The following is a 22,699-nucleotide window of genomic DNA, read 5'->3' as shown; positions in this document are numbered from 1 at the left end:
ATTTTTACTTAATATTTTGACGATGACATTGTAATCCTATTCCTTTAATGCTTCATATTTTCCTGCTGTAGTTGCTATGTAGTCTTAAGATGGAAGACCATAGCATAGCCATACCATCAGTTGCTGGTGGGGGTGCAGGGAGGGGAGCAGGCAGTTAGTGTGTGATATGATTGTGTTAAAAGAGTAAAGTCATGGGAAGACAGATAGATGTTCCAGTGTACCAGTATAGCTGTAGTCTGTGCTCAAGCATGTCTTGAGGCAAATCATACAGGATGAAGAGGACATAGCAGATACTGCTAATTAAAAAACATCTCCATTGAACAGTAGCAGAAAAGGTAACCCAGGACATATTGATTGGGCTGGCTGCATTTAAAAAAATGCACCAAATATAAACTGATGCCTTCATTAGAACTATATGATTTTTATAGCATTAACTGCATCTGTAATATGGTATCTTGCCATTCCATAAAAAAAGTAGGTACTTAAGAATATACTGTGAAATTGTAGTCACCTAAACCTATAATTTATTTAAAATCTGTATGTCTGTGACATAATGCGCCATGCTGACTGTGCACATCCAAAATTACAGTAGCAGTACCTTCCTGATGTTGCCAGTGTCTGTGGAACGGGATTTTTGATTTGAGCCTGTCCTCCTCCCCCTCTGTTGAAAGGGAAACCTGGATCTCTTAGGAAAACCTGGGTTTCTTAGGCATATTAGAGCCATGAAAACAGAATGAAGATTACAGCACTGTCTGATGCTGGAGGATAGTATGGCAGAAGGCAGATAGGAAAAAAATAGCAGAGAAAATTGTATTGATGATGAAAAAAGAGAATAGAACAAACAAATGGGAAAGAAAGAGAGTAAGAGAGGAAACAGGAAAGCAGTCTTTGCACCAGAAAAAAAGTATTTAAAAACATTAACTATCACATTTTAATTAAGAATTCTAACAACAATGCTTAAAAATGTGTTTGTCATGATTAGTTCTTAGGCATTAGATGTACAGGAAGAAGACAGCGTTCAGAGTGTTTTGGAAAACTGGAGAGAAGAAAGGACTGAACCAGAAGTATTAAATTTGGATCAAACAATGCTTCTGACAAAGGCAAAGAATGACATTGCAGTGATTTTTATAAGGCCTGTTTTTCTAGAATCTACATTGAGACTACCTTTTCTCAAAATAACGCTGAGGAAAAAGTGCATATGTGACAATCCTCTTTTCAATAGATTGAACAATTGGTTATAAAAGAGAAAAGTTTTTGTTGTGCTTGTCTATTACAAAAGTGTTGCAGCTTTCTCTTGGAAACATTCAGTGTTTGTGAGTGAGAAGAAGCAAGAAACAATGGCATAAAAAAAAATAAAAGCTTAAAAATCTTTAATGTATAACTTGATGGATACTCATGAAAGCAGATGTTGTTTTTCAGATGGTTTGCATGTGGACTTTGAACTGAGAGATGATGTTTGGGATGATATTGATGACGAGAAATTAGTATTTGCTAGCAATTTTGCCAGTAGAGAATTAGGTAAGGTTATTTTAACAGAATTCTTTGTTTCCTATGTACAAATTATTTTACAGGCTATTCTTTGAGAATAATTCATTACAGTATGCAATGAATAGAACTACCTGAAATTTTTTGGTTAATTGACTTGACCCCCAGATTTATTACTCTACCTTGAATGTCAGTTATATTGAGGCAAATCTAATATGGAAGGGAGAGTTGAGAAAGTCATACTTAAGAATTTTTTGATGGCCTACAACTGCATATTTGTTATGTTATCTGACTTCTTATCTCTGCTTATGTTTACATTAGTCCAAAACCCACAGAAGAAATATTTCATCTGTTAAAGATATTTGAATAACTTTCAAACTATTATTTATCATATAATGTAAAATATTTACAAGGGGTTTCAGCTGTTTTGTGACTCAGTTTTTAAAAATTTCATTCTTATATGAACATGGAAATACCTGCCTTCAAATTCCAGATAAGTGTGAACCACTTTGGCAGTATACGGGAAGCAAAGCCACAAATGACATTTCAAAAGAGTAAGCATTATATAATTTATTACAGTTTTGTTCAGTTAAAAATACTGTCTGTATTTCACATGCATCTGTATAATTAAATGTATAGAAGGTTGTTCACTCACAAAAGTGAGTGAAATTTCAACTTTTAAAAGGTATGAATTGTTGAATGTTTTGTTGTTTGGTTGTTGGAGTTTTTTTATTTAAATGTGGTGGGAAATAAAAAGAAAATCCTGAACTGGATAATAAATCATTGTGCACATCTTTAAAAATACTTAAATTATTCAACTTGATATTTTCAGTTCATGCATATTACAAGATGAAACCAATATTCAGAACTCTGTTGTTTCTGTGGTTAGTAGCACATCAGAAGTGAATTTATCTGTACAGAGTAGAAATATGGTGAGTAAAAATATTTTTATAAGAGGTTTTCCTATAGTTAGAGTATTGCATGTGTAAATATATTTACTATATCTGACTTATGAATCAGTTTGGACATACTGCATTTCTGAACCTTTCTGTGTCATCCAAACACACATGTGTCCTGTGTTCAGTGTGATATTCATGATATGAAGAACTAGGACTTGAATTTACTTTATATAGCATGACTTCAAAACTATTTACTAAATCTGATTGTGATTCTGCAAGTCATCCAGTATATAATTATATTTATTATGTGATTAATCCTTGTCAAATATCATAATATCAATATAAATATCTGTATTGCATACTACAACAATCTGACAGTTCCTTTTTGTTAGTTAATCATATAAGCTTTTTAACATTTACATTGCAGTTCACTTTTCAAGAAAAAAAGCATTCAAATCCTTCTCAAGAGCTGAAAAATGTACAGTGTTCTTCAGTCTCAAAATTAATCTCAGATTCTTCTAAATCCACTAGGAAAGAGGATTTTTTTTTTTTTACAGAACAACAGGAAAAAGAAGTGGATCCCAGGTAATAAAAAGTTATGTATGTTTTCCTGTTGCCTCAGTGTTTTAGTGCTTAGTCCTTCATGGAACACAGATCTTTAAGTGATGTGTTAATTTATAATATTAATTTTAGAAGACCAATTTTCACAAAAATAGTATCAATTAACTTTTCTTAGAAAGGAAAACACTTTAAAATTATTTTGTTTGTCATGGTGTCTCTTGGCTATACTTTGTACAGTGCTCCTGATCTCATAGGTTTTGATGTATTATACCTAATTTAATTTTTTAATTTGTTTAATCTTCAGTAGATATCTTCTTGATGATGAAATCAATGATGTTGAGCCCTTTCTTGGAATATTTGATGACCTTCTGTAAAACATATAAACAAAATTCATTGTAAGTGCTGGGGGCGGGGAAAGAGTTACAGTCATCTTTAAAGAGTGAAGCCTTCAAATCCAGTTAAGAGAATTTAATTTCTGTTGTACACTTATTTACCTGTAGCTGGCTTGTGCATAGAGTAGATAACATATCTAGAATTCTATAAAATAGTCATAAATTTTGTTATTATCTTATTTTGAAAAGTACTTAAATATTTAGTTGTTGACCTTGCTGTTTTCAGGATTACAAAGAAAAATATTGGAGTGTGTCAAAGGAGAATAGATCTCAAATTTAAGGTGTTTTTATAAATAAAGTAAAAATAACATAAGGGAAAGTAAGCTATTTATTACATGCCCTGTTCCACAAGTATTCTTTAAATGAATGAAAGACTCTTTCCACAGAATTTCTTAATGCTTTTTGGTTTTGTCTTTCAGTTTTCTAATGCTGTTTTTTTCATAGCACTGATTCAGTAAAATAATAAAATTTACAAGTAGAAGTCATAGAATGGTAAGTTATTCTAGACTATATTCCTTTTGACCGTGCTTTCAACTCATTAATGAAAAAGGGCAACTTCCTTCAAGTAAATGTGTTTCCAGACTCTCAATAAACCAGGTGTAAAATGTCTATAAACAGTATTCTAAACTTGTGTTTGGCTGTTCACTTTGACACCCAAGGTCATAAAATGGACATTTTTGCATCCTAGTACAGATTTAGGCAACCAAGCATTGTATTTGGGTATCTTCTTGTAGCTCTAGTGTTTGAACAGTAGACCTTGCAAGTTCAGTGTTTAGAAAAATACATAATGTTGCCTAAAATCCAAGGGAATGTTAGTTTTTACTGATAATTATTCAAAATGTGTGGAATTAAAGTGTTAAAATTACACATGGAACCTTAGTGGTCTGTTCTTGCAATACTGTGGTGCAACAAAATGCAACCATGTTTTGCTGCACCACCTGGTTGTATTTTTCTCAGCTAATAACAATGTACTTGACTCCAGTGTTTCCATACACTTTTGACTTTCTGGTTAACTCTTTCTCCATATGAAAGAATGGCCTAGCACAAGCAGCCTCAATACTCAACACTCAATATTTTTTTGACTGTGCAAATTCTAGCAGGCCCAAACTTATAGCTCATTTTGCTGTACCTCAAATATTTCACTGCATCTGATAGTAGTACATCAGATAGCTTTTTGTCTCAATTTTTTTTTAAACTTCCAAACTGAGGTAACTCAGAATACTATACTGTTATTTAGCCAAGCAGTTCTAGTCATGTACATCCTAGTCACCTTCCAGTTCTGTGTCAGGGTGAGACGCAAGAGTGTCAGTGTCAGTTTAGGTGCCCCAGAGAATTTTCCCTTGGCTCCCTCTACCATGCCAGAAGAGCATTGGTCTCCCACATGGAGATGTTCCAGGTGCTCTAGGGCACCCAAGTTGGTACTTGATGCTGATGTTTAAGCACCTGACTCTCTCCCTACTGCTTGAAATACACAATTTTTTTTCAAATTTATAGTTCGTATTTACATAGACTTCTTTAATTGCCTTTTTATCCTGCCTTGCCCTGGGGTTTTAGCTTGCAACAACTACTTGAGCTGTTCCTCAGTTTCTTCAAGTTTGACAAAAGCTTTTATGCAGCATCACAAAGCTGAGCTTCAAATATGGAAAACAGGGGAGGAAGGAGACAATTAATATATTTTTGTGATTATATAATTTATATAATTTGTATAATCTCATGATTATACAACTACACCTTTCCAAAACCTCGCTTACCTGCTGGTTGCTCAGGCCTTGCCTGCAAACCGGGAATGCTTTAATGGCAGGTGCTGCACTTTTTCCTGCTAGTCTGCATGAAGCTCCTTCTAAAGGTTCTGAACTGTGAGGTAGTGACCATAGTGGAAGTTGACTGTGTTTAGGTCTTCATAGAAATTAATAAGGTAAGCTTCTATATATTTTTCTGTACTAAGTATCTTTGGAGGATATAATTTGGTCCTATTTCACCACTGAAGGTGTGTTTCCATTTTTCTCTGAAATGTTTTGGTAGTTTATATGATGTCTAGAAAGTAATTTACATTATTGCCATTTTTGTTTCATTTTTTTGTATAGTCTAAATATAACCACTTGGGTTTGGTTAGTTTATAGGAGTAGGTTTATGTTTAGATTGCTATAGATAATTGTCCTTGCAGGTAGCTATTTTATTTTATTTTTCTCTCAGTTTTCCCCTGTGAAGGAGTTCAGTAGTTATTACTTGGTTTCTGCAAGATTCAGGCTGATTAATTTTCTGATACCATATTCAGATTTTTTCCTTTTGATTTTTAAAAGGCTTAATTTCCAATTTGATCCGTAGTCACAACACATGATAATAAATGCATTTCAGTACTTTCTAGACTATTAAGAATACTTTGCAGATGGTTTATAAGATGGTTTTCTGTGTTTTTCACAAGAAGTAGGCATCCTGTATCATCCTTGGAAAATTACAAAATTGTGCTGTTGCTGCTGACAGCATTTCACAGATTTCAGAATATAAATCCTTCAGTACTGCAATGCCTTTGTAGTAATACTGAACCTCTGGTACAAAAACATTTTTCTAGAGATAAGTGCTTAATTTGGCATTGTTGTTTTGCTTCATTATTCATATTAGCTCTATGACTTTTTAAAGTCTAAATCACTTTCAGAAAACCAGTTCGGAAGTACTTACATGCTGAAGCGTTCTCTGTCTTGGGAGAAGGAATGACTTCTTGTGTGGTGACATTTGTTATTGTTCCATTTTTCAAATCATAGTAATTGAAGGATCAAAAGTGATAACCATAGTAGGTCTCCATGGCAATAATTAATTGCAGATACACAGTGACTATACTTCAAAAAGAATACAGGCAGAAAGAGCAAATTGACTGCAGAATTAGAAAAACCTAGTAAAATCTGAATTATTTCTTTTTGAGTTAAGCTTCAAAATTGAGGTAATTAGAATTAGTATACTACCGCTATGTTTAGCCTGGCAGCCCCAGTCATGTACATCCTAGTCACACCCCACTTCCGTGTCATGGTAAGATTTAAGAATGTAGAACTTACATCCTGCCCATCACCATCTTCTGATTTCTGTGGACATCAGATGGCTCCCAGGAAGGAACGGTGATGTTTCTACAGAGATGGTTTATGTGAATGACCAGAGGACCAAAATCCCTGGTCATGCCCCAAGAGGTAAGTATAGACATAGCTATGAAGAGCTGTAATTTTAGTCGTTTAACTGAATCACCTTAAGTGATTAAACCTAGTTTACTTGGACTCCCTGTGTAGTCACTAGAAATAGGCAGACACTGTCAGATGATTCAGAAGGTAAGGGGGCTGAATTGCTCTTTGATGGAACTCACCAAATTGCCTATGATTAAAGTGACCACATGCAGTTATTATGGAGAGGCTGGTGTACTGTAACTTCACAGCCAGGCTCGCTGAATATTGCCTTTCTTGTGCACATGAGACACCTGAGTTCTTTTATCCATGTAAGGATCCAGCTTTCCTAAGTTGAACAGTCTTATTTCTGCACAGCAAAAGATGGCTGTGCTCTCCTAATGTTACTGCATGCAGCTTCCTTTCAGGTGCTGCCCAGAGAAAACAGATTAATTAAATTCAACAGGATAACAACAGACAATTTCACTAAGCTACTACCAATAGATAAAATACAGACTAAAATACATAAAAACATTGTTAAAAGTCTGAAAGGATCCTTGGTTTTAATTCTGCATAGAGTTGTAACATTAAATGAGTGGCTTCAGTTTGAATCAGTGGGATTGTGTAAGTAATTCTTTGGGGATACAGCAGAATGCCACAGAGTTTAGTCTGGGGATGATTCTATAAAATTTACATTATAAAAATACTGTTTCCCATAATGGAGTAGTGAAAGAAAATTCAATGTGACAAGAAGTCAGATTTTACTATCTTACTTGCCTGATTCTCCATAATAAAATACATGCTCATACCTGCTTTTAATTTAACTTCAACTTCCTTATATGCTTCCTTGTCCTATCACATATATTGGTTTCAAAATATAAACTGAGGTCAACCGTATCTGTGCCTGAAGAAAATGCAATACACACTCAAAAACCATGATCTTCAAAAATTGTTAGCAGGAAAATAAGTATAGTGTTTAAACATGTTGCCAGACATGTTTGTGTATAAGGTACATTTATAGCATATAGAATACTGTAAATGTATATTTATTGTAAAATTTAAAATTACATAATATTTAAAATTACATAATTTTAGTTGTATGCAACATTTGTCATAATTTTAATTATGTAGACTTTTTTCATGTATTCGAAGACTTTAATGAGTAATTGTTAAAATAATAACGGCAGTTGCAACAAGTCAGACCCTTGTTATTGGGGTGTATTTTTACTTTGATACGCCTTCACAGAATAGTTATGCGAGGTAAAAAAGTTAGTGCTTTTAAAGGCAGTCAGTATAATAATGAGTGAACAGAAGTCACCGTATGGAACCAAAATGTACCTGCAAAACAGTTAAACCCAGTCATTTTGTAGACCACAAATGATAGGTCTCTAAGCCATTGTCACAACAGAATCTGTGGCATCTCTTCTAAACAAAAGGGTATCTTGCATTACATCTTTGTCACTCCTTCTGCTTTCTATATAGATGCAAGAAAGCAGTATCATGTCAGGTGTTTTACTGACAGAATCTTTAAATGATATCCATGAAATGAGATCCATTAATGCCTCGGGGGGTTTTCTAGCTCCCTTGCTTAATAAGGAAATAGAAAAGAAGGTAATAGTGAGGTAAAATTTACTTCCTGCAGAGGACTAACACTGCATTGAGTTTACTGAAGCTTTACATGACAATAAACTGAGCCACATACAGTGTGCTGATAGTTTACAGTGATCAAGTTCAGCTTGACTGAAGAAAATCAGATGGAAAAAGGGCAGTGGTTTTTTGGCTGCCACTGTTCAGCTGAAGTAAGAGCCACCCCAGGTGAACCATGTTTCTTTATTTGTTCTTTAAACATGTATGAGACAAAACTGTATCTGTCCAAACCCTCACTTTTCTCCCAGTGTTAGTAACTCTTGGTCTCTGTGTGCTCTCAACTGGTATTTCAGATGGAGTGGGCTGGGGTAAGGAGTGCATCTTCCTAAGTGGCCCTTCTGTCCTTATCGTTACATGGTGCTGACCACTGTTGCTTTTGCCTGTGGTGGTGGAGTGACTGGAAAAGCTGTGCTACTGTTAACTTGCAGTCCTGCACTACGTGTCCTGTTCTTAACAAGAGGTCCCCATCCAGACAGTTTATACCAGTTAGGGAGAGTTGTTGCCCAGTTAGCTTTAGTATGCTGTCTACCATGCTAAAACACTACATTTTCATTCTGGTCTTGTGGGATGCAAAAGGTGTTCCTGGGTCTGTCCTCCTGTGGTTTTTAAATGGATTGTTTCCATGTGCCAGGACTTGAGGGGCACATCTGATTGCTGGTGTGTGAAAATGTTACACATTTTGCAGAAACGCAGTAGGTTATACTGGGTGGACATACTTTATATAAAGATGTATGCTCTTTCAAATATAATGAAAGTACATAGATACAATAACAAGGAATTTCTTCCTGTATTTAACATATACTATGTACAGCTGGCATGTAGTGACAATACAGACTGTCCTTTTGATAGATGCTACATGGCAATTTCTATGTTTTAGATAGGTGAGCATAGGGAAAAAAGCAAAACATTTTATTTTGAAGACTGTAAGGGTATTTTGTTTATATAAATAAAACAATGTTTCTTTTGTAACTGTGAAACTTCCTATTAAGGGATGCATATAACTTTCAAAACAAAAAGATGCTTGTAACTGTAAATGGCTATGATATATTTGCTGCTCCCCCACCCATTTAGAGGCAAAACCTATTTATGAGGCTTTATTAAGTGCAAATAATTCCCATGGCTTCAGCACAAAAGAAACAGCTGCAGAATATAGTCTGATTTGCATATAAATGACATGATTTCTGCTCAGAAAGAGATATTGAAAAATATATGTTTCTACAGCGAAAACCTGATAGTCACACATATTAAGGTCAGCTTATGTAACTTTTTTTTAAGCTGCTGCATGTTGATACCTGATCCCACTTTCAGCTAGATTCAGGCTCTATCAGTTGTGCCTACTATGAAATTGTGAATTTCTTCTTTTGAACTAATTAAGCTGTCATTTGTAGAAATAGATTCCAAAACATTTATCTCAACAGTTTACACACTTAAAAGTGCTCAGAATATTTATTGATACAAGTGGACAACGCCAAACTTGGCACTTTTAACTTGGCACTTTTCCTTATCTTCAGTCCTGTTAATTAGCAATGCAAGGGAATTCCTATTGTTTGGGTAAGACAGAAGAAGTCCTGCTAATTTGCTCTAGTCACTTTAATAAATGTTAGGATATAGTTAAAGCAGACACAACAATATTACTTTTTCTGTCGCAAATAGTTTCCTCAGGTAGTGTCTTCTATTAAAGATAAGTCTGTGCTTCTAAAATTTCTGCTTGACATAGGCCACCACTGCTTAGCCAAAACAAAAAAAGCAAGCATTTCAAAGCTAAAGCTATATATGCCATTTTATCCCAGATGTTCCAGCTCACTGCACAAATTCTCTGAAATATATTTATTTCAGTAAAAGTATAACTCTAGATGATTTTGATAATGAACTGTCCTCAATATAGTAATCTAATTGCAGAATTTGGATGTTAGGCTACTCGGCATGGCTTCGGCACCAATACTGATCCAGAGGTTAGGCATCAGCAAAGCCAGGCTCTGCAGAACAGACCCCTACCACTCGCAGGCAAGCCGGCAGAGCAACCCTGGATCCCTGAGGAATACCACTGAGAAGTCAGCTAGCATGAGAGAAAGCGAACACAGGGTTCCAGTGTGGACTAGCCACTTCCCGCCCTGAAAGGCCGTGACAGTGAGTTTGCAATGGAGTGTTTACTGACAGGCTTCTGCTGCTGCCTAGATATAGCCCAACATAAAAGATGTTGGAAAGCCAGGCAGTAAGGGGTTCGGAAAAGACCTGCCAAGCCTTGGTTTTCAAATCCTTGCTTGGCAAAGGCCTTACTGACCTGAATGCCGTTGCCAGAAGCCGTAGGTTGTCCACTCGGAGAGATTGATTGGCCGCAGTGAATTGTCACGAGTCTGAATGCCTCTTGGAGTGGCTTGATACTGTTTAGTAAAGAAAAAGTGAAAGTAGTGCTGTCTAGAAACTTAGACGTGCAGGTCAAAACTTTTTAGCAATTTCTTTTAGTTTATAAAGGCTATTAATTTAACTGAATGAAAATGAGGTATTAGAGTTTATTACTAGGGTTCTGAATTACTTTTTTTTTTTTTTTTTGGTTGTGGTGTAATGTTTTAACTTGTCCAGACTTGTTAGATTACTGGGTGCAGGAAATAAACTTCTTTTATCTCAGGGCTCCATTCTTGTGTCATACATGTTATGCCTAGAGGAGTTTTTTTCTGCCAGCTGGGAATTTCTACTCAAAGGATAGTCACCCAGCAGCTGGATCATTAATATTTTCAGTATCTCATGAATTATAAAGATTTTAAGCTCTGAGGTCAGTTGGGTGGTTTCTGAAAATACATAGATTTAAAATAGATAGATTTAAAGGAAGCATTCACCAAAGCATTCAATAGATGTAAAAGGAGCACTGAACATATTATCGAATAATTTTAATTCAAAAGTATGGCGGTAGAAGTCATTAAGTAAGTGTGGGCCAAGAAACAGATGTGCTTATCTTGTGATACACCACAGATGTGCATTGCAGAGACTGGAGGCTTGCTCAGCGAGGAAAAGAGCCGGTATTAGGAAGATAAGAGGTACAAGTGGATCTCCCTCCCGCTCTTCCTCTCGGGTGCGATTGTCTCAGGCAACCATATTAGCAGAAGCTTAGACGCATTCTTAGCTTCTGGAACAGATTTACCAAAGTGACAGTGCATACTGAGGATGATAGTAATAAAATGGGCAGTGTGTTCTGGAAGAAAATAAATGTGGCAGCTTGCAATGGTGGAAAATGGCTTCGGATAAGCATGTGGTTCAATAGAAATTAGTCTCTGTCCATAGACTTCATAGCAGCCAATCAGAACTGCTTTTTCAGTTCAAGCAGTTAATAATACCCCAGCTCTGCAGCTTAAGGGATACAATTTTCAAAATTATTGTAGTGTGGGACCGATAAATTTCAGCACAAAGAAGGCAGTATTCCATATAATTTATTTTAGATTTCCATCTAGGGTATGTTCTGACACTCCACATGAAAGTCAAATTGTCCATGTAAAATGGTTTTCAGGTGATAAGTTGACCCCTGGGGTTTTAGTAAAATAATAGATTCAGAATTCTATCTGACTCTCCAATCTATAAAAGCTAGTTATCAGCTGTTTGAAGGATTTGATAAGAAGGAGGGGGAAAAAAAGAGCTTTTGTATAGTGACATTTTTCTCATTAATGGGGACAATGTTAGAATCACAAACTCCTTCTGGATTTGGTAGTAAATACTCTGCTGACATGTGTTTTGGGAGGTGGTGGTTCTGTGTGAGGAGTGTATGTGTCTAATCCTCTGTGATATGCATACGGAACAAGAAGTATTTCTAATAGACAAGCACAGCCCTTCAAAAGAAGGGCGTTTACTGTGCCACCATCTGGCCGTCATTTTTATGCATTCTATCACCAGAGCCTAGCTCTGCAGAAGTTTTGCTGGAGAGTGACTGAAAACACTAGAAGAGTAACAACATAAACATTTTTCCTTCTAGCACTCTTCAGTATTTAAATGTAGCGCAAAACCAATGGTAACCTGACAAGAAATGAGGTATTCGTTTAAGTTCCTGTCTGAGCACTCTTACAGGACCTGCTGTAATGTTTTTTCTAGTTGGCTATTTAATTTAATTGTATTTTCTTGAGAGTATTTACACGGACTTCCGAGCGTACCGTGTGGCTTCACTGTCAGTTTAAGCAGATCCAAAGTTGGGTAGAGGCTTTGCTGCATTTTGTTTTAATAGATGGGTGTGCCTGCATGTATATGCGCATGCAGCACTAGTGAGTAACAGGGGAAAGGTGACAGTAAGATGGACTAGTCATAGTAGTCTACTAGACAGTAGAAGCTTGCCTAATAAAATGCTAAAAGTGTGTTTACGTTTAGTGTAGGTGCACATCCCTTTGAATTTTGAGCAAAGAAAATACCTCCTGCTTTTTAAAATCGACTATGCTCAAGAAAACGTGACTTTTTCTAGTCTGTGTAAATGAACAAGATTGTCTCAAAGAAAAACCCAAGTCCCTCTTCAGCTGTTCCTCATGGTAACCACTGTCTTGGATTTTCCCTGCTTCTGTCTGTGCTGAACATTTAGTTCACTGCAGAAGTACTGCCTGTCATATTCTGTTGCTGGGACTTTTGCAGGGCATGAAGAAGGCTGTGGGGAGGGCACCTGTTTTCCTCCTGCATTCTGGGTGACTGGGGGAAGAGGCAGCTGTCTCCTCCTCTGAGAGGCACTGAGCAGTGCTCAGGCGTGGGGACATCGGCACCCTCACGTTGGGTAGAGAAAGGAAATACAGCGAGCCAAGATCTTGTAAGCAACATTGAGGAGCTGGGATTTTGCTTGCAGGATAGAGACAAGCTTTAGAAGTGACAGGAGAAATGAGAGTTCCCTAGAGCAGGCTGAGTGGTGCCTGTGGTGCTCTGTGAACCATTTGGAAATTTTCAGATTGGAAGTAAGACTGGAAAAAAAGATACACTCTGCAGTGACACAATGAGAAGAATAATTTTCAAGCTTTTTTATTTAATCTAGCTCTCCAACAGATCAGACTTCTTATGAGTAAAGAATAATTACGTCCTGCTATTCTAATAACACCTTTTAGAAATCTGGATTCTGCAGGTGTGCTTCTCAGAAGGAAAAGCTTCTACCTAAAAACAGCTGCTAATTCAGGGTCCCTGCGGACAGGATCAAAAAGAGCTAATTATTCTTAAGCCTGGTCTTTTTCTGGTTTTATTTGGTTGGTTGATTTTAGCTTTACAGAGATAATTAGGTGCTGGTACTGCAAGTGGGTAAGTTGTAACCGATGTGGGACAACCCTGTCCACTCACCTGTATGAACTCCTGCTCGCTCAGGTGCACGAGCTCTACCGAGCTCCGCTGGAGTGTGCACAGAAGTGTCTGTCGTGTTCTTAAAGTGCTTTTCTTCTGGAAGAGCAGATCTGAGGACCAGAAGAGTTTACAAGTAACTCTGACTTCTGCTACTGACTGGATTTAATAGGCATTAAGGCTTTCCAAAGTACCTCTTATGTTCTTTGGGCTGTTTGTCACTGTGAGACTGATAGTAAAATGTGTCATCCAATTGCAAGGTTTCAGGTGGTGGCATGGAAACATTTACCTGTCCATTGCAGGCCACACCTTTTGCTTACTTGAAGCCCTGTGAGAAATTGTTTCCTTTCCTGGGGTGGTATGATGCACAGAAGTAAGTAAGTATTTATCTGTATTCCTTCATACCCTTCATACCTTTGGGAAGCGCTAGGCTGTCACAGTGTCAGGTGCTGTAGCTGTGTAAGTGTTCACTGAAAAACCTGTGACTGCAGCCATAGGCAGAGCTGGTGTTAGACATGGAAACACTGTGATGCAGGCTTGGGAGGAGAGTCCCCAGGCTCTGGATCAGGGAAGGCACACAGAGCAGCCACATGTCCAGCGTCAGCCTCCTCAGAGCGGCTTGCCCTGGGACAAGGACAACAAGCCATTCCTCCAGCAGGGTAAGAATACAAGAAAGCCTCTCATAGATGTGTTTTTATGAACAAGTCCCTCGCATAACTTTTAATGGGGCATCTGGCCTAAGATTTTTAATTCAGTTCATCTTGTAACTAAAAAAACACAGGAGGAAAAAATACTGGACAAAGTATTGCCTTCTTCAGTGGCCCACCTTTAGGAGCCATCTGTTGTCTATATGAAGCGCTGAGACTTCTGGAGCAATGTAGGCATGTTGAGTTAGGGACATTGCTCACCTTCATTGCCTGTATTTCGCCCTGTCTCTCCTATGGACAAACTTTATGCAGATGCCACATTTTCTACTGCAAGACAAGGTCGTGCTGACTGGCCAGATGTTTTTGGACATTAGTATGGCTGGAACGTGGTTGTGAAGACACGGGAACCTCACCAGTAGTGAAAGTACTCACAGAGTAATTCTGTGTTAAGCATGTTCTGGCAGAAAAGCTTGTTGGTGCTGCTGAGCTCCGCTCCTGCCCTGTGCCAGCCAGATTTCTGTAGGCTTGTGGTGCGAAATCAGTTAAAACAAATGCGTAATCTCCAGCCCCCCGCCCCCCCTCAGCCCCCTGCCACCTTTGAGAAGCTTGTCTCCTATCACTTGGTAATGCTGTTATTGCTAGAAAAAAGTGCATGTGTGCAAAGCAGACTAAAATGCCATCTTCCATGGTTGTATTTCACTCATCCTTAAATTGGTTAATAGCCTTTGTTTCACATATACGACAAGTGAACTACATAACATGAAGAAAACAGATGCTATTGGTGGCTATTGGCGTATTTTCAGTTGTATTTTTTGTCTGTAGCTTAATTCACCAAGGCCTAGCTCTGCTTGTTAGCTTTAGAGGAGGTTGAGAGTGCTTGGGATGCTCCAGGATTCCATCCCAGCTCCACAGCTCTCCACACCGCCTGGGAGCTGCGTGGGGTTTTGTAGCTCTGGTGCAAGAGCTGGGACAAGAGCAGCGCTGTGCTCGCATTGCCAGTTACTACGTAAATACATGGGGGAATGGGGAACAAGCAGAATGGGTGATATATATCCGATATAATACGAGCGCTGGCTGGCATCTGGGAACAGCTGTGCCTTCCCGCTGACTCTGGCAAGAGATTTCACAACATATTTCTTTAAAAAAAGGTCACCGAGGAACACAGTCCCCAGGATGCACCGCACACTCGGTGCTTCAGCGCGTCTCCCGCACGGCCCCGCACGGGCCGCTTCCCCCTCGCCGTGGCGCTGGCAGCCGCCGCCCCGGGGCACCTCGGGGACCGACCGACCGCCCCGCAGAGCCGCGGCGCGGAGCCAGCCCGCGCGCCGGTGTCCCCAGGCGCTGCCGGGCCCTCGGCGGCCGCTGGGCCACGTCTCGGGGTTCGGTAGTCGCCGCCCGGAGCGGGGGGGCGGGCGCGGCCTCCCCCGCTCAGGGTCCGGCGGCGGCCGGGCCGGGCGCTGCCCGCTCGGCTGCGGCGGGGCGTTGGCGCGGCGCCCCCTTCGCTGCCCCCCCTTCGCGCGGCCGTCGCCATGGAGACGGGCGGGCCCGGCCTGGCGCGCGGCGGGCGGGGCGCGGCGGCAGCCATCTTGCCCGCCGCCTGCCAGCGGGGCCTCGGCCCGGCGGGGGCGGCCTGTCAGTCCCGCCCTGGGGTTAAATTAGGCGATGGCGCTCGCGTCTTGCCGTGCGCTCCAGCTTGGTGTTAAGTAGCACCGAGTGCAAGGTGAGTGAGGTACTGCAAAAACCGAACCATGGCGTATTGCACTGTGTGTGTCCAAAGCCCTCTCGAGGCACCTCATGATGAGGGGCAGAGCGCGCGGGGGAAGGGGTGCCACGGCGGCTAGGCCGCAGCGACCCCGAGCCGCCGCCTACCCAGGCCTCTGAGGGACCCGCTGGCTGGGCGCGCAGCCGGCCTTAGACAGGTTTTTGTGGATGTAAAAGAGGTGTCTGCCAATACTGAACACTGGTATGAAAATGTAATTTAAAAGCCAAGGCACCAACTTTGCCGTAGCACTGGCGAGAGCTGTAATTTTAAATGGGGGGGCAAGCCTAAGTAACAAAATGGCCACTTACTGTGGGCTTGAAATGTGTTTCAACAAAATTATTAAGTAAGGGACAGATGTGCTGCAGAGGGAAGGTTTAACACACCATCCTCTCGAGTTTTTCCAGATGAGGGAGTTGTGCGACCCACCTCGGAGCTGGAGTTCCCTGATGACTTTTTCGCTTTGTCATTCTTACCGATCGGGTGCAAGCCGAGCCAGCCAGGAGGCGAGGGCCACCATTTTGTCACCTTCTTCCCAGCTGCTGCACTAGTCGGTGCTGCTGCACAGAGCCGTCTTTGTGTGTGTTTCCTCCCTGCGCAGAGCCCATCTGTGTGCCTGCCTGCACCCAGCCAGCTGATCGTCCTTTATCGTGTGGAAAAGGCAAAAAGGAAAAGTGCCTTTTCTTTAATGCAGAAATAGGTTATGTGACTTTTTTGCGGGGGTCTCAGAATTTACCATCTCCTGAAAAGGAAACTGCATGCCCAAAGAAGCTCTTGGGCTGACCTCCTATCTCTACGTGTGCAGCCCCAGTTGGATGCTGGTGGGGGGAAGGGAGCAGTGGTGAGACTGCTTTGCTCTGCTCTGTCCTGTCCTGACCTTGCTGGGTTTGGCTCTGCAGCTGGGGGCGGGTGGCCCGTGGTGACTCAGCCTGGGGAAGGCTTGGGTGCCCCTGCGGTTGTGGGGGGGGGGGCTGCACACAGACCCTTCCCTACAGGAGAGCTGGGTCAGCATGTGGACTGGTGTCTATCTTCACATTCCCTTTCAGAATTCATAAGATGTTAACTTTCAAAAGGGAGGTCCCCCTTGCGCAGTTATGTCAGTGATTTTTGGTTTTCAGCTATCCATGCATGAAAAATGACTGTAGGAACTGTATACTCCCATGTATGAGTAATGACTACATGGGAGCACGGACTACAGTAGTTTTGCACTGAGACTGCTGCAGTTTACATGCTCTCTTTGGGAACGTTATGAAATGTTTTTAAATGCTGGTGCATGTTAATGCGTTGATTTCAATCAGTCTTTTTTTTGTCCCTTTTGGATTTGTTCAACTTAACAGCTAGCATGTCTCATGTTTGCTCTAAGATACGCCTAGCAAATTAGGCAAATTAAAAAATGCATGCAAAATATGGTGCTACGCACATGTATCAGGTTTGCTATTTATTAATAGACTCCAATTTCCATATGATAGCCTGGTGTTTTTTTTTAACTTTGGCTCAATGGAGAGTTTATGCCAATTACATGTAGTTTAACAGCTTTGAAATCTGTTTTTTGCTTTTTTTTTTAATGCATAAAGGCATGGATTCTGTTTCAGGTTTTAATTAAACTCTGCACTGACTTTAAAGATTCTATTGTCCTTTTCATTTAAATAGGACTTTTGTTAGATGTTTAACAAGACCACAGTGGGGTAATAAATCTAAGCAATTGTCCTTATTAGGAGTAGATTATCCTCAAGAGATGGAAAGTCACAGAAGTAACTAAAACCATTTGTAGAGACTGAACTAAGGCTTTTTCTTCCTGAACATTAAACAGACTTGCGAATGACTTGCTTGGGCGCTCAAATTAAATTAAATGATATGTTGTTTATTTTTCACATTTTCAGTGTAGGCTATTTGCATTTACTTAAACTTTGAGTTTCATTGAGCAGAATTCACTCCTGGGTTAGGATCTTTACTTTCAGTATACAAGCTGTAAGTGAAACTCAGTATACCCTGCAATTTATTTTGTTAGTAACCCTTGTAACACTTGCAGTTCACAGGACCCGCTGACCTAGTGAGTGTGTTCTTAATTCATTTTATGTGCCACAGTAGATGAGTCCTGACTGAAGAATTAGTCTCGCATTTGTCCCACACCTCAGCCAAGTAGAAGAACTGCAGAACATGTAGCAGTGTGCAGCTTGGCCAAAGATCTGGACTAAGATGCGTGTTTTTTGTCAGAGAAAACTTGCCACAGAACCAACAGTTCTGCCTGTTTGGCCTTTGGGTGTTTACACACTGCTAGGAGGTGAAAGGGGATTTGACTCTAATGGTTCTTTTTGTTTCAGCTGTTTGCTTCATTTGAGTGCATTTTCCATTCTGTAGGTGCTCAGGCCTTGCTCTGTTGCTGATTTTATTCATAGGTTGGCTTTTGATGGGACATCTTTACACACAGTCAAACCCTTAATTCGTGCTGTAAGTTCAATTCCCAACTTTGTTACACACATTGTAGTACATTTTTTTTAAGCCTCCAGGTATTTGGAAGCTCTGTTTTGTGGTGCCAGGTTCGAGACACTCATTTATAGGACTTCGTTCTACCCAGAAACCAACAGGCAAAGGCAGAATAAGACGCGTTGTGAGACAGGCGGGTCTTTTTCACTGGCTTCAGTTCCTGTGCTGACTGAGCTGCTGCCCTCTGCAGAGCACACTGCAGGAAGCTGGACTCCAGGGACACAGCTGCACGTGACCCACCCACGTCCGCCTCCACCGGGAAGGAGCCCACAGCCCTGCTCAGCAGATGAAGACAAACCCTTGGTTGCTGCAGCTGCACCAGCTTTCAGCCACCAGGTATTTAATGTCTTGAAGCTCTCCTGTCCGTGGGCTCCTCTATCCCTGTCCTGCAGGCCGGCGACTCTGTAGAGGCAAGTACTGTCAGCCCCCAGTCTGCTTCAGCTCCCCACATGGTACTCTGCTATATTTCTCTATTATGAGACTTGACCTCAGCTTTTCTTGTCTTCTAAGTGACCCTGTAGTGATACTTCGGGGCAGAACAAATTGTAGTTGAGGAACATAGCTCATGAATTTTAATTTCTTAAATAGACAGTTGCTACATATTCTAGGCAAAAGTGCAGATTTTGAGTTGTCTTCTGCTTTCCACATTACTCAAATGGCAAGGATTTGGGGGCATGGTAAGTCACAGAGGGAGGTGGAAAATCTGGTGCAAAGTGAGATAATGTTCTTCAGCACCATGGCTTCTCTGTGCCTTCATAGGAAACTCAGAAAAATAGGAGGTGCTGAGAGCAGATAAGTCACCTGGTTGCTGCTCTGCTTTTGGTATAAAGCCAGGGGAAAGCAGGGGGAGGAAATGCACACCCTGGCTTTTAGGGTCAGATTGCAACTCTTCCTTCCTCCCAATGCAGTGAACATTCATAGAGTGGCAAACCAAGCCGGAGTCCTGCTACTGACTCAATATGACTCAGTGCGCAAGATTATGAAGTGGCTAAGAATGCTCAGCCTTTGGGACAGATTCTGTGGAAATTAAGTGATTCTCCATCCCGTATTGTGTGGCAATTAGGCCTGATTTAGGCAATGCTGTATCTCAGACAAAATCCATGGGGCATAGTTTTGCTCCAGATTCCCATCAGCATGCGGGATTTTTCTTCTGTTTTCTTCAGCAGCAGGGCCAGGAGATAACCTGTTCTTCGCTCTGCAAGGTGAGATCAAGAGCCCAGCTCTGCACCTCGCTGAGAGATGTGTCTTGTCTCTTCCTTCTTCCCTCCACCGCTGTTTCTGGGGCTCTAAGCAGTAGTCAGGCAAGTGCTGGGGCTCTGTGCCTGCAGTATGAAGGTGATGAGGTGTGTACAAGAAATGCAGGGCTAGCTAAATGGACTTCCACTGCTTGCTGATGTGCATGATCTGACAAGATTCCCTTCTTGACTTGCACTCTGAAGGAATGTGTTTTTTTTCCAGTGCCAAGTATATACCACAGCATCAAATGTGGCTAGATGCTGTTTGCACATTGGCTGTGCAGTGAGCCAGCAGGATTCTCCCATGTCTGCAGCAGGCTCCCTGGAGGGGAAGCAGGCTGCTCAGAAAGTCAGGGGGGTACCTGTGCATCACAGGTGTGAAAAGCTGCCCTCTTTCTGCCCTGAGGCACAAGCTTGCTTTCATTCTGTGAAACAGAAAAGCTGGGGTCCAGCAGTGGTAGGTATCCCTGAGTATCTGTAAGATGAAGGTGGTGTGTGGGTATGAGAAATCCAGTTTGCTTCCCAACATGTGTAGGTGAAGTTTGGGTGGAAAAGTAGTGGGAATGCTAAATGATTGCTGCTAACACTTACTAAGATGACAGCAAATCTCCTCTATATTAATGTTCGACTTTTGAGACTAGATTAAATCTTATTTTATTAAAGGAGGTAGGAAGCCTAGAAGTAGCTCTTTAATCTTCAACTGGAAAATACAATTTTGAAATCCATTATCTTAGGAATGCAGTAATCAAACAGAGTATTAACTGATGCGAAGCCTACTTTGAATGTTATTTAAAGTACTTCCCAGATGGAAAAAAAGTTGATAGGATAGTGTCAGGTTCACTTGGACATCTGCTTTGCGTATGCAGTTGCCCACACAAGGAAGAGAGGTTGATCAGCATATATTTTCTGGCTATATGATTGTTTGGGAACTGTCAAAGGCTAAAAAGTAATTATGTGATTCATTAATACTTCCATTTGCTATTTGTTCCAACAAAAGGCTGCTGGAACTGTATCAGTGTTATTTTATAAGCACAGCGCTGCCCATGAGGACTTCATCACAATGGGTACCCAGCATCCTGCATCTTCAGGAATCTTGAATATTAGAGAGAAAAGACATTAGTCAGTGTCTCCCCCACTACTGCCGACCTGTTCGCCTTGGCACAGTTTTGATCTCCCCTGGTCAGTCTGCACCTGATACCATGTATACATGTGTCCTCCTGTTCCCCAGACTGCAGCACTCACCTGTTTTTCCCAAAAACTAGTGTCGCATTTCCTTTCTCCTTCCCATGTTTTTCATATCTTTGCCCATTTGTACAACATACCTGCTCTCTCTGTTGTTTTCAGCTTCTAATTTAATACCACTGGTGAATTTCTTAGTCTCTCTGCAGATCATTAAAAAGAAGCTATATGGGACTGCTTGTGAAAGAAAACACTGCATTCCCAAGACAGGTTGCAGACTGGTGTGTATCAGTATTGTTTCGGAACTTTTAGCTTTGTTTAGTTCTTTAACAGACGCAGTGTGATCTCTGGATCTCTTGTTTGCCACTTCAGTTTGAGAATACAAGGAACACAAATTCAAAGCTGCAGGACTTGAAAGGACCTGTGCAACCCTAGGGAAAGGGCAGTTTGCCATGTAAGCAAAGCAAAAAACCAAATTAACAAAATCTCAGGCCAGTCACAAAACCAGTCTTTCCCCAGCCTGTGGGCAGGTAAGGGAAGCCCTTTCTTCCTTCGGGCTCTCTGTACAGTCTGTTTCAACCCACCATTGTGCTCAGTGGCAGAAATGGATGTGTGCCTGAAATACCGTCACATAGTGAAAGGCTGAGCTGGCCTGCCTGTGGTGTAAGGTGAGTGAGGGAAGTTCTGCTCGTTGTTGCCATTTTGGTTCTGCTCCTGAAAGAAGCCAGGAGACACATGATTGCTTTAATCCAGCAAAAATCTCTGGCTGATACTGCCAGGAGCATTGGTGTGCTGTGGTGGGTGGCAGAGTTCAATGAGGGAACAAATCCAGCTGTGAGCTAGCAAGTTGCCTCATCAGGCCAGTACGAATATCGGCATTGACACAAAGGAGGGAGTTTGTTGGGGCAGGAAGGGAAGATGGGCTCACACAGACTGAGCTATGTCACCACAGTGTCAGTGGAAAGTGAGGCTCTTGGTGCATGAGTCTCTCCCCAGTTCCTGGGTTTAGGATGTGGATGGCAGTGGGCAGTGTCAGGCAATGCCCAGAGTGAATCTGTGCCCAGGCATTAGAGCAGCACTGGACTGACAGACTTTTCCCTTAATTTCACTTGTGCTCCCTGCTGGAGTTTCTCACTAGGAAAGCTCTGGTTCTCAGCCCTGTGTTAGGCCAGAGGACATGGTCTTGTAGTTGCGCCTCTGGGTTAAAGGATGGCCTTGGGTAGCCATAGGATCCCTGGAAAGCACCCTGCAGGCTGCATCTGCTGGTACAGGCTCTCTTCCTCCTTGGTCTTCCTCAGCTGCAGTGCAGGAGGCAGTGCAGCATTACCTGGGTGGTAACTCTTTCTTAATTGAAATTCAGACAGTGTCCAAGCAACACAGCAGTAAATAAACCGCTTGTCCCTTTGTATAGTCTCACATGCTTCATGTTGCCCCTGCCCTGCCCCTTGCCCTGCTATTAACTAGTGTTAATAATGTTGTGTGCAACTCCCCAAGCATACACTGGGAATTGGGGAGTGTAAAGGGTGTCTCGGAGAGCTGGTATCAGCAGTGAGTGTTTGAGGCTGGATAATACCCACTGGTGCTGCATGAATTTGCTGTCAGGTAACTATAGATAATGTTTAGCCTTGGTCAACAGCAGGGCTGTAAACCGAAACAAATAGCTCAGTCCTGATTACCTTTCCTAGAGGGAATGATGCAGAAGGAAATTGATTTAAAAATTAATTTTGAAATGAGCTCAAAGCTTTTTAGCAACAAGTTAGAACTTTAAAACATCTGATATTAACAAAAGAATCTATTTAAAATAATGGTAAACTGCCACCTGCTGGTAAAAAAGTAATGCACCTAATGAACAAGCAGACGTTTGAAGTGATAAACAATTCTTTTGTATTTGACATGCTACAGTCAAATATATACATGACATGGAAGCTGCATATGTTTATTTTACTGTTTTCCATCTTAATTTGCATTTTCATATAGAATATGCTAAA

General features: G+C 41.0%; 2 protein-coding genes and 1 long non-coding RNA gene across 9 annotated transcripts in view; 2 read left to right on the top strand and 1 right to left on the bottom strand.

Annotated features, from left to right (window-relative positions):
• Window positions 1-3,449, top strand: part of HFM1 (helicase for meiosis 1) — a 38,182-nt gene extending 34,733 nt beyond the window's left edge. Inside the window, exons 34-38 of the mRNA XM_056356426.1 lie at window positions 1,420-1,518; window positions 1,979-2,039; window positions 2,318-2,417; window positions 2,812-2,969; window positions 3,253-3,449. Of these exons, the coding sequence (XP_056212401.1) occupies window positions 1,420-1,518; window positions 1,979-2,039; window positions 2,318-2,417; window positions 2,812-2,969; window positions 3,253-3,319 (485 nt within the window). The 3' untranslated portion in view covers window positions 3,320-3,449. The remainder of the gene's footprint in view (window positions 1-1,419; window positions 1,519-1,978; window positions 2,040-2,317; window positions 2,418-2,811; window positions 2,970-3,252) is intronic.
• Window positions 2,963-17,488, bottom strand: LOC130157154 (uncharacterized). The gene is made up of 3 exons (XR_008824705.1): window positions 16,290-17,488; window positions 10,409-10,508; window positions 2,963-3,313 (listed from the first exon to the last, which is right to left on the bottom strand). It is a non-coding gene; the product is annotated as an uncharacterized LOC130157154 (long non-coding RNA).
• The window catches only part of ZNF644 (zinc finger protein 644), an 81,314-nt gene continuing 73,931 nt past the window's right edge, over window positions 15,317-22,699 (top strand). For 4 of the 7 annotated variants that reach the window (XM_056356422.1, XM_056356423.1, XM_056356421.1 and 1 more), the window contains exons 1-2: window positions 15,616-15,774; window positions 18,488-18,633. The gene's annotated coding sequence lies outside the window, so the exon portion shown is untranslated. Of the gene's footprint in view, window positions 15,775-18,487; window positions 18,634-20,909; window positions 20,993-22,699 lie in introns of all 7 variants that reach the window. The other 3 variants (XM_056356414.1, XM_056356419.1, XM_056356417.1) reach the window with 2 other exon arrangements.

Source organism: Falco biarmicus, chromosome 11 (genome assembly GCF_023638135.1).
Source record: "Falco biarmicus isolate bFalBia1 chromosome 11, bFalBia1.pri, whole genome shotgun sequence".
Taxonomy (NCBI): Eukaryota; Metazoa; Chordata; class Aves; order Falconiformes; family Falconidae; genus Falco; species Falco biarmicus.
The sequence above is the reverse complement of the archived record's forward strand: the minus strand, read 5'-3'. Positions and strand labels throughout refer to the sequence as shown.